Below are 11736 nucleotides of genomic sequence, written 5' to 3'. Positions count from 1 at the left end.
TGAGAAATTGATTTACTTTTCTTGTGTTTTCATAAAACTTTTGTTTCAGAATTTTTTGTGTTTTGAATTGTTTGAAAACTTTGCCTTTTTTAAAATAGCGCCCATTAGGAAATAGTTGCTAACACAAAAAGTTTTTTTTAAATCACCCTTTGAGATGCTTTGTATTGTATTTGGAGTATGTTTATTGCTGTTTCTTTTTGAATTGAAATAAATAATCTTTATTTAGAAGCCTCCTTTTTTAAGTACTGCCAAACTATTGCACTCTCTATTGCATTATTTTCATGAGGTTCAAAGTCAAAATTTGGAAGTTGTTTAAAAAAATAAATTGGCTTGGATTTTATGGTCAGCAGCTAACTTATGGCACTCACCATTCATTTAACTTGCTGTGTGTTTGTATAATGAAATATGCAGTGATTTGAAGGTTGAAGCTACAGCTCATGTTCTACAAGGGATCTGTGTCCCATGAACATGGCAAGCAATGGTGTGACTCTTCAACTAATTAGATTGAAAAGTTGGCACTTTAGCACACAGGCTGAACCAGGAAGTTTAATTTAAAATGATTAATACAATACCAGTTCATGCACAGAAAGGGAAGTGGTGAAAGATGGAATTGACAGACATCGAAAAATTAAAAGAAAATCTTTCATTTTTTTTAAACATATGAAACAGAAATTCAAATCTGAAGGAATGAAATGCTGTGCTTATTAAAGTTAATTTTCAGTGCCAAAGAGATCATTTATCATGCCAGTTAAAACATTAACCTACACTGGATTAGGCGAACCACCAAGTTATTGTGGCATGTTTTGTGGGTATCTTTCTGACAAGCAATGTTCCTTTTAAGGTTGTGCGGCAACCTGAAAGTTCCCAAGCAGGCATGAAATTTGTTTCATTTTTATGGCCTGTTTCTACAAATTATATTAGAATTTCCAAATTTGTATTGCATGTTATCCTGCATCAGTCATCTGAGATTGGGACCCAGTCATGGCCATGCGATGTCCCTCTCACTTCCCACACTTCTCAATAGCTGCACTTTCAAAGGCAAAAAAAAATCCCTGAAACCAAAAGTAACCCTTGAGAAAATTTCAAGAAGAATCCTAGAGAAGAAGAATATTTCTATCCCTGACTGTAACAAAGCTTGTGGAGGAGCAAACCAACTTGGATAACACCTTTCTTGTTATGACATTTAAATATTTGAGAGTTCGGAGGAAGTTGTTTTCAGTTTACTCTATAATAGCAGTCAGTGTTCATAACCTGATGATGACTTCTACTACAAAACTCAGACTGTTAGGTTTAACCAATAGGAAACTTACAGTTGCAATTTCATTGTTACAGCAGCTTGTACTAGCCTGATATAGGAACAGGGGAAGGCTTTTCAATGTCTCAAGCCTGCTATACCATTGTTGAATCATCTTTATCTTAGACTCCATTTATCCTTCCTGGTTGTGTAAGCTTTAATAACCTTTTCTAACAATCAATTTTCAGTTTTAAAATTTTCACAGCACCAGCCTCAGCTGATGATAGAGTTGCAGATTTCCACTATCCTTTGTGTGAAGTGCCCCTGTCAAATAAACAGGTTTTTAATTTTCAGTGGGTTGAAGGGTTACGGGTGCAGGCAGGAAAGTAACTCCAATGTTATTATTCAAAAGGGAGGGACACAGAAAAATGTGTAAGTATAGGCCAATTAGGAAAACTGAATGGCCTGAAGGTGGATAAATCACCTGGACCAGATGGACTACACCCCAGAGTTCTTAAGGAGATAGCTATAGAGATAGTGGAGGCATTTGTGGTGATCTTTCAGGAATGGCTAGAGTCAGGGAGGGTCGCAGAGGACTGGAAAATCACTAATGTGACACCTCTGCTTAAAAAGGGAGAAAGGCAAAAGATGAAAAATTACAGGCCGATTAGCCTAACCTTGGTCTTGGGCAAGATTTTAGAGTCCATTGTGAACGATGAGATTTCTGAATAGTAAAATAGGGCAAAGTCAGCATAGCTTCATCAAGGGGAGGTCACGCCTGACAAATCTGTTAGAATTCTTTGAGGAAAAAAGGAACAAGTTAGACCAAGGAGAGCCGATGGATGTTATCTATGTGGACTTCAAGAAGGCTTTTGACAAGGTGCCGCACAGGAGGCTGCTGAGTAAGTTAAGGGCCCATGATGTTAGAGGCAAGGTACTATCATGGATGGAAGATTGCTTGTCTGGCAGAAAGCAGAGAGTGGAGTTAAAAGGGTCTTTCTCAGAATGGCAGCCGGTGACAAGTGGTGTTCTGCAAGGGTCAGTTTTGGGAACCACAACTTTTTCACTTTGTACATTAATGATCTAGATGAAGGAACTGAGGGCATTCTGGCTAAGTTTGCAGATGATACAAAGGTAGGTAGAGGGACAGGTAGTATTGAAAAGGCAGGGAGGTTGCAGAACGGTTTGGACAGGTTAAGAGTGGGCAAAGAAGTGGCAGATGGAGTACAGTGTGGGTAAGTATGAGGTCATGCACTTTGGTAAGAAGAATAGAAGCACAGACTATTTTCTAAATGGGGAGAAAATTCAGAAATCCTGAAGTGCATAGAGACCTGGGAGTTCTAGTCCATGATTCTCTCAAGGTAAACTTGCAGGTTGAGTCAGTAGTTAGGAATGCAAATGCAGCTTGGCATTTATTTTGAGAGGACTTGAATATTAAAGCAGGGACGTACTTCTGATGCTCTATAAGGCTCTGGTCAGGCCACATTTGGAGTATTGTGTGCGGTTTTGGCCCCCATATCTCAGTAAGGATGTACAGGGCCTGGAGCAGGTTCAGAAAGGTTCACGAGAATAGTCCCAGGAATGAAAAGCTTAACATGTGAGGAACGTTTGAGGACTCTGGGTCTATACTCGGAGTTTAGAAGGATGAGGGGGATTCTAATTGAAACTTACATACTACTGAATTGCCTGGACAGAGTGGATGTTGGGAAGATGTTTCAATTGGTAATTGGTAAGAGACACTAGGACCCGAGGGCACAGCCTTAGAGTAAAGGGAAGACCTTTTAGATCAGGGATAAGGAGAAACGTCTTCAGGCTAAGTGTGGTAAACCTAAGGAATTCACTGCCACCGAAGGCTGTGGAGTCGAGGTCATTGAGTATATTTGACACGGAGTCAGACAGGTTCTTGACAAGGAGAGAATGGGGTTGAAACTTATTAGCCATGATTGAATGGCAGAGCAAACTCAATGGGCTGAATGGCAGAATTTCTGCTGCTATGTCTTGTCTTATGGTCTCGGCTTAACATCTGCCATTGGGAATAGCTTAAGAGTCTATAAAAAGTGAAATAGCAGAGCATTTAGAAATACATAATGTAATCAAGAAAAGTCAGCATGGTTTCATAAAGGGGAAATCGTGCCTGACAAATTTATTGAATTCTTTGCAAAAAAGTAACAAGCAGAATAAATAAACGGGAAACAGTGGATGTAATATATGTGGATTTCCAAAAGGGATTTGAGATACCACATGCAGCGCTATTTCATAAGAGCCCGTCGTGTTGGGTATATAGAATAGATTAGAATAGCAATTTATTGTTGATTTATATTATGTATTTATATGTATTATAATAAAGTATGTGGATAGAGAATTAGCTAACTAATGGAAGGCAGAATTGCGATAAGGGGAGCATTTTCAAGATGGCAACCTGTAACTGGTGGAGTGCTATGCTGATCAGTGCTGAACTGCAATCTTTTGCAATTTCTATGAATAATTTGGATGAGGGAAGTGATTGTACTATCACCTGGTTTGTCAACTTCTCAAAACCAGGTAGGAAGGGATGATAACCTGCACATATGGTTCAAAATGAATGGGTGGGGTGTTGGGAGAAGAAAGAAGCTTTGCAAATGAAATATAATGTAGGAAAATGTGGTTGTGCATTTTGGCAGAATTGAGGAGCTGAATATTATTCAAATAGGAAAACCAGCAGAGGCATTTTGGCATCCTCTTGGCTGAATCCTTGTTTTGAAGTTCAGCAGAAATAGCAAGAGCAAATAAAATGTTGGCATTTATATCAAAGGGAATGGAGTATAAAAATAGGGAAGTCTTGCTAAAACTATACAAGGGATAACAAGGTGTAGAGCTGGATGAACACAGCAGGCCAAGCAGCATCAGAGGAGCAGAAAGGCTGCCATTTCGGGCCTAGACCCTTCTTCAGAAAAAAGAAGGATCTAGGCCCGAACTGTCAGCCTTCCTGCTCCTCTGATACTGCTGGGCCTGCTGTGTTCATCCAGCTCTACACCTTATTATCTCAAATTCTCCAGCATCTGTAGTTCCTACTATCTTTTAAAACTATACAAGGCATTGGTTAGGCATCTAGAATACCACAAACTGTTTTGCTCCCCTCAAACAGGGGCATTGGAGGCAGTCCAGAGAAGGTTCACTGGGTTGGTCCGGGGCATTGAGGGATTTTCTTAAAGGTTGAGTCTGTAAAGATTGGGTCTGTATTCATCAACGTTTAGAAGAACACAAGGACATTTAGCAGGCTTGACAGGATGAACGTTGAGAGATTGATCCTACACTCTCCCAAAATGGGAAACAAAGGGTATAATTTCATAGTAAGGGTTGCTCATTTAAGACATGAGGAAGAATTTATTCTCTTAAAGGATAGTAAATCTGTGGAATTATTTAGAGCAGAGGACAATAATGGCTTGGCCTTTATAGTCAAGGCTTTTATCAGTAAGGGAAAAGACAGGAAAGTGCAGCTGAGGACTATTAGGTCAGCAATGACCTCACTGAATGGCAGAGTACACGCACAGTACTGTGCGTGAGTCAATCTGCATGTCTATTTGTACGCAAGTCAGAGCACACTGCAAGACAATATTAGAAGCTGTTCGTACATTCCAACATACAGTAAATGTTTTTTAAATTTATACCACTATAGGATCACATTCATAAGGCAAATGGTTGTAAAGCAGGGACCTGAACGTTACATATTATGTGCCAGCCTGTTTGTACAATGGAAACATTGAAAAACATGGTTTTAAATCTAAGTTTAAAACTAGAAAAATTTCTACCAAACAATACTGCCTTGAATAAAATCTGTGCGTCTGTGGTTTATGACTTAAGCAACTCGAATGGAAGTCAGATTTTAATGAATGGTTCTGAGAAACTGTAATAAGCAGCCCTCCACTGGACTTTACCTGACAGCCATGTTTTTTCACTTCAAACCTGTTCACTTTTCTCTTGCTCAACCTAGAAGAATAATTTCACCAAGAATAAATTGTGCTCATTTTTGCAAAATCAGAAAAAGTTGAACTTTTTAGGTATTTATTTTATTCAGCTTTCACAAAATACAAATTGCAAGATCTCAGATGAATAAAAGGAAATATAATTGCATTACATGCAGTAAAAGGGCTAAACCAGACAATGGTACAATGTGATCTGTAGACATTCACACAGAAGTACTACATCTCTTGCGCCACCCCCCCCCCCTCCCCCCACACCACCCTCACCTGAAGCTTGGTTACCCTCAAGTTAAACTACCACCAGTCCCCTGTCTCAGAGAGCAGTCCTATGATCTGGTAGAACTGTGGCAAAATAATCTTTGCACGGTCAATCATTGTAATATGTAAAGGTATACTTTTGCTAGCTCTAGTTTAGAGAGGTAGATTTTCCAGTATTTGTTCTTCAAAAAAGTTAGCACTGTAAAACATAAAACATTATCTTGCCAAAGCTGAGGAAAGCATTCTCTTCTACCCCTTTCCCCATCTCCTATTGTGGATAAACATGTAAAATACACCACCAGTCATAATTAGGACAAGGCATTTAGATGGTCACATCCGCCACTGCAGTATTCAGTTTGTAAATCTTGCCGTTAGCCTGTTGCTGGTGTAAATTCAAAATCACATCATTTCGAGCACCAGTGGAAGTAATGCTGCCTTGTTTTTACTACACTAAACAGACGAACCAAGTCTCTGTCCGGCTAAGGGAAAAAAAAGTGTTGAGTAAACCTTCACACCAGCAGAGAGGATAGCAGTGCAGGAGTCGTTATTGCATAGTTTAGGAGACTGCGTTTCAAATTGCACCCAGAATTATTGGAAATGTTGAGAATCTGTTGTAGTGCAAGGCTGTGACAACAAAACTTGCTGGCCAACAATGGATCCACTAGCAAACAGAGACCCACTACCAGAAAGTGCCCCAGAGTTTGAGACCACAGCACCAAAGTGCAGAATACAAACTGCACACTTTAACAGCAGCAAAGACAAATTGGCATACCAACGATGCAGTGACTTCAGCAGCCTGCTGTCTCTTTGCTCCCAAAAGCTAGGCTTTTGCTGTTTCAGAGGCTGCTGATCGAAGCGGCCCAATTCTCCTACATTGCTTTTGAAGCATGCTGGAATGAAAGCCAGGATGCCGCCTGGCATGCTTGGTCAAATGATCACTCCTCATGAAGCATTTCTCACACATGGGGCACTTGAACCTTTTCTCCCCGGTGTGAGTTCTGTAATGTCGTGTGAGTTCGTCAGAACGGGAAAACCTTTTGCTGCAGTCAGGCCATGTGCAAGGAAAGGGTCTTTCCCCTGTAAAGTGCAAAGAGAATGTTTTTAAAACAGATCCATCACTGCACAGGATTTCTTTTTCTACTAAGTTATGATTTTGGGCCTCCTCTGGATACTTTCCCTGGTTCGATTACACCAGTTCATAGAAGAAGTTATCCCACACAGCACTAACTTACTTGCAATCTTGGGATAGTTACGAATATGAAACTAAGACAAATCTTAACAGCAGGCTTTGTTCCAATTGTTAAGCTACTTGACTTCATACAGATGAAACTTACATGAATTTATATAGCATCTTTAATGTTGCAAAATGTCTGAAAGCACTTCACAGAAACATTATTTTGCACAACTTCATATTAAGTGACAAGTGACCAAAAGCTTTGACAAAAAAAAATTGTTTTTTAAGTGAGCCTAAAAGCTGGAGTGAGGCACTGAAGATATTTCACAACTTCGGGTACAGAAGCTGAAGACACAGTTGTCAATAATGGGGCAGTTAAAAGTAGGGAATTATAAAAAGCAAAATTGGACTCGTGCAATATTCTTGTTAGGGTGTAAAGCTAGACGAGAAATAAGTAGAGAGGAGTAATAAGGCTGCGGATGGGATTTGAAAACAAGGTTTAGAACTACAAATAGGGCAGTTCCATTTGGAGAATCAATGCAAGTCCATGAGTGCAGAGAGTAATTGGTGAGGGATCTGGTAAGAGTTAGGATACAGGCAGCACCTTCTTATAATTCCTCTGGAGCTGCTCCTAGTGCTCTGGCTTTCTGTTCCGAGCTTCGTACATCAACATGGCATAGAAAATCCTTCAAGGACATCTTCAAAGCCTCCCTCAAAAATTGTTGTATCCGCACCGACACCTGGGTGCATCTTCCCTAAGACCACCCAGAATTGGAGAAACATCCACAAAGTTGTCAAATCTGTAACCACTTCAAACTGCCTCGAGGAACCAAAGTCAAAAGTGGACATGTTCTTTTAGACCTGGCCTGACTTTTCCTATTTCTGAGCAGAAACAGTGAGGCAGCAGAGAAAAGATAGTGTAGATAATAAAGACCCAAAAGTCATATGGTATACTATAAATAATGCTGAGGGCTTCTTTGGCAGAGGACAAGTGAAATAAATTAGACATGGAACAGGCGATGTAAAGGCTCAAAAAGGTAATTTTCAGAATATCATGTAGTTGTAAAATGCAATGAAAGAAAGTGAATCCAATTATAAAGCTATTGTCACTGTTTAAACTCCTACAATAACCCCATCCCTCTTGATCAACAACCTTGTATAGCTCAACAATCCTCAGACGTTTCCATGTCTCCAGTCCTGGAACACTGTTTAATTACATGTGATAAGCTCTAGAATTCCCTTGCTCATTCTCTCTGCCAATACTATAAAATGTCTGAATAGGATGGGTGCGCCTTTTGGAATTCTTTTCAACCTCCTAGTTAGAGTATTATTTTTTTCTTACGCAGTCCCTCAGGACTGAGGATGACTTTCTTTCGCTTCAGTGTGGAGTGTCTGGAAGTGACAATTAGTCCAAAGCTGAACCTGCACACAGGATTACAGCAGGTCTTTGAAGAAGTGGGCAGGTGGGATGTTTATGTTTTCATACATTTCTGTTTGAGCTTGGCATCCACCTGAAGATGCTGGTGTGCATAGTCTGATGGTAGGTCTAAGTAGAAGACAGGACATCAACCATGTACTTTACAGGGAGGCTTTGATCAGAGCGATTCCACTGCCTGGGATTGTCCCCTCTTATGCAATCTTCCTTTTTAATGGACTTAGCAAAAGACTTGATCCAAACATACAAACAAGATGGAAGGGAGAGGGCAAACCTTGACTTACTTCCAAATTGATTGGAATCTATTTCTATCCATTCATCAAAACTGTACTGCTGATGTTTGTAAACTTGGATCTAAATTGGATCCAGGCCCCATTCTGGAGAACTCATTGATTCTTTGTAGCTGAGCACTGGTCTATCAAGTGCCTTCTCCTGGTCCAAACTTAAGGTAACTCCATACTGTGTCCTGCATGTAGCAGCGCCAAGCTCACTGTGATCTTCCTGTTGGGTACAGAGCAGGTCTGGTCATAACAGACCACCAGATCCAAAGCAGACTTGACCTTGAATGGAATTTTGTAGTCCATGTTAGGCAACGAAATGGTTCACCCATTTCTGATTTGCTCCCTCTCTCCGATTATAACATTCATTGCAAGTTAGCCAGCAACAGGAGACTACTCAATAATCATAGATTTAATTAGTTCTTTGCTACACATCTGTATCTGCTGGTAAGTGCCACAAGAGGGCTGGAGGACAACACTTCTGATCTCTGAACAAAGGTAGGTCTGACTCTCAGTGTCATAATCTCCACAGATGGGGCAGAGAGAAGTCCCAAATCCTGCCCGATCTGGAACAGGAATAAAAAACCTGCCGCTCAAATCTGATCCAACATGGCTAACCACCCCTCCCGCTCCAGCTTCCCCAACTAGGAGTTGGAGTTGTTGTAGTAACATACACTTTTCAATATCTACAGCTTCAGATAAGTTGCAATGATGGTAGAGGTTCCAGTGATCTTTCTGTCTCAGCACTGACCAGGAATCTCTCCTGCTGTTGATGCCTGACATGAGAACGTGTTGGAAGGATTTTCAGGTTGGATTGATACTTGACCTGTTCGGTCACATTAAGTACAGATCTTCTTCGGCAATGAACTCCTAGAGATCGACTTCAACCTGGAGCTTCTGGCTCAGAGGGAAGGATAAAGAACAATACAGCACCAGAAAGGAATTTGGCCCACCAAAACACGTCAGCACAGGCTTGGAGGGCCGAAGGGCCTGTTCCTGCGCTATTTTGTTCTTTATCCTTCCATCTGAACCTGAAGCTCCAGGTTGAAGTCCCCCTCTAGAAATTTACCCATTTCACCACAAGACCTCAGGATAACAGGGCAAGCCTATTTTGAGGTGTCTATTTGTATGGAGGAACAAGATATTTTCAATATCTAAACTGTAGACAATCCCATGGAACTAATGGTACAGAAATGAATAACTGATAGGCTGTGTGAGAGGAAAAGTCAACACCCACATCCTCAATTGAGAGATTACACCCAGACACGATCTCCCGCAGTAACATATGGCGTCTGCGAGTTCAATTTTAAACTTAACTCTTGCAATGCCTACGTTATCTGTAATAATATCACATGTGGCAGAATATAAATAAGCAGTAGCTTTCCATACTGGCAAAGGATTAAGGCTCTTGTGGTGCAGTGACAATGTCCCTGTCTCTGAGCCAGGAGGCCTGGTTCAAGTCCCACCTGTTCCAGAGGTGTGTAATAACATTTCTTAAAAGGCTGATTAGAAAATATTTGAGTATTTCGCAAAAGAACAGAATCAAGGAGAAGTGACTGCTTCTGTGTGTTTGTTAGGGGTGGGGTATGGCGGCATGTGGCAGCAAATTCACTAGTAACTTTCCAAAGGGAATTGGAGTTTCGGATGCGAGAGGACACTTCAGGGCCACGGGGAGATTGAGAATTAGACTCATACTTTCAGCGAACCGGCATTAACACGATGGATTGTATTGTTTTTGACTTTTTAAAAAGAGACAAAGTAAATTATAATACTAATTTAAGTGAGAGACCAGGAACACTTACCTGTATGCGTTCTAAAGTGTGCCTTCAGGTGCGAAGACTTTCTGTACACTTTTCCACATCCAGTAAAGGGGCACTCGTGTCTCTTGCCCGAAAAGGACTTTACCTCACCCGTTACGTTGCACTCTAGCAGTCCAAACTCCGGCGCAATTCCATTGTCAAGGTGCGGCTCCCAGCGCTGGGCTCCGCCATCGAGCACGCTGCACGCATCTCCCTCGGAGTTAACGCAGCCCTCAATGTGACTGCATCCGAATTGGGAGAGCGGTTGGCGCTTGCTGAGATCGGCCAGGATCCTGGCCATGGTGGTGAGGGACCCTCCGTCCTTGCAGCCCTCCCTGGGGTCTCCCTTACTGTCTTCAGTCAACTGCTGTCCGGGAGACTGATGCACGATAGGGCGATTGGAGATGGAGACCAAGCATTCGGCGGCCAAATATTCGATATAAGCAACAGCTGACATGGTTCCACAAGCAAATTTATCAGTAAACTTCCTGCAGGTTGCTCACACCTTGCTTTGGCTTTCAACTCAACAGCAGACTTTTAGCAGACGATCTGCTTCTAGCATTAAGGACCGAAGTATTTTCCTTATACAAATATGACAACCACGTGGCGTGTATTAAAATATCAAACCACGTTTCCCAACTCCAAAGATCACACGCGGCAAAGGTTTCAATCCTTTTTTTAAAAAAAAAACCGTGTATCAGATGAACGAAACTGTAAAATTTAAAAATTAATCGCTTGCATTGGCAAAAAAGATACAAAACGGTTGAATTTTGACAAACCTATCTTTTTTGGCATCCCTAAAATGAGAGATAATAGGAAGATTTAAGTTTACCCCATTAAAAGAAAGTCTGTTTTATTTTGGTCGGTGCGCGGAACTGCTGAATTTTGAAGGCGAGATTAATCACAGACCAGGTTTAGCGTTGATGCTGGTACAGTCACACTACACCAAATCTCTGCTGCAGCTCCCCAATGTTCTTTCACAACTATAACCAATTCTTGGAATACATACCCTACACCCCGCCCCCTTCCGGTCATATCACTATATGGGGCGGGGCTCCTGATTGGACCAGCCGCCGTTCTGTTCACCGGGTTCCAAACATGTGGTGCCCGCCGCCCCACCCCCATTCAGATGGGCTGAGTGACCTGGCCATGGGCGCTCAACAGCTGACCTCCAAATTCAAGTTCATGTTGACATGTCCAAGGCAATTCCCTGCAAAAGCTACATATCGCTTTCACAGAATGTCTTTTTCCGTGCTTGGCTCCGGCTGCCTGGGCGTAACCTTAAAGGAGAAATGGCCATGCATGTTTTGTGTTACAAACACAAAGTACTGGCGAATCTCCGCAGGTCTGGCTTCTGTGGAGAAAGAAAGAGTTAACGTTTCGAGTGCAGTATGACTTCTCCGGAACTTCGTTTTTGTTGAAAACGTCTTCGGTTTCCAAGAAATGCTTGAAATGTAGAAATCAAACCTCAGGCATTGCGTTCAACTTCCTTCTACTGACTTACCCCTCACCCCCATTGTTGTAACGTCTTCCAGCACTGCAATCCTCATGCGATCTCTGCGCGTATTTCCAACATTGTCTTTTACGCATCCTCCACTT

The 11736-nt window shown here is 41.6% G+C and overlaps 1 protein-coding gene across 1 annotated transcript; it reads right to left on the bottom strand.

The window, feature by feature from the left end:
- Positions 1–5261: 5261 nt before the first annotated feature.
- Positions 5262–11131, bottom strand: klf9 (Kruppel-like factor 9). Its single transcript, XM_048595293.1, has 3 exons — positions 10970–11131; positions 10141–10809; positions 5262–6528 (listed from the first exon to the last, which is right to left on the bottom strand). Exons 2-3 carry the CDS (start codon positions 10592–10594, stop codon positions 6272–6274), a joined length of 711 nt encoding a protein of 236 aa, XP_048451250.1. The 5' UTR covers positions 10595–10809; positions 10970–11131; the 3' UTR covers positions 5262–6271.
- Positions 11132–11736: the final 605 nt, after the last annotated feature.

The sequence above is a fragment of the Rhincodon typus genome, chromosome 3 (genome assembly GCF_021869965.1).
Source record: "Rhincodon typus isolate 14 chromosome 3, sRhiTyp1.1, whole genome shotgun sequence".
Classification (NCBI taxonomy): Eukaryota; Metazoa; Chordata; class Chondrichthyes; order Orectolobiformes; family Rhincodontidae; genus Rhincodon; species Rhincodon typus.
Note: the sequence above shows the minus strand (reverse complement) of the source record. Positions and strands in the feature narration are given on the sequence as shown.

Bases quoted from the DNA above. Each gene is read 5' to 3' on its own strand.
- klf9 (XM_048595293.1), bottom strand. From the start codon at position 10,594: ATGTCAGCTGTTGCTTATATCGAATATTTGGCCGCCGAATGCTTGGTC. The intron at 6,529-10,140 runs GTAAGTGTTCCT...TGCACTTTACAG, and splicing joins ACACTTTAGAACGCATACAG to GGGAAAGACCCTTTCCTTGC.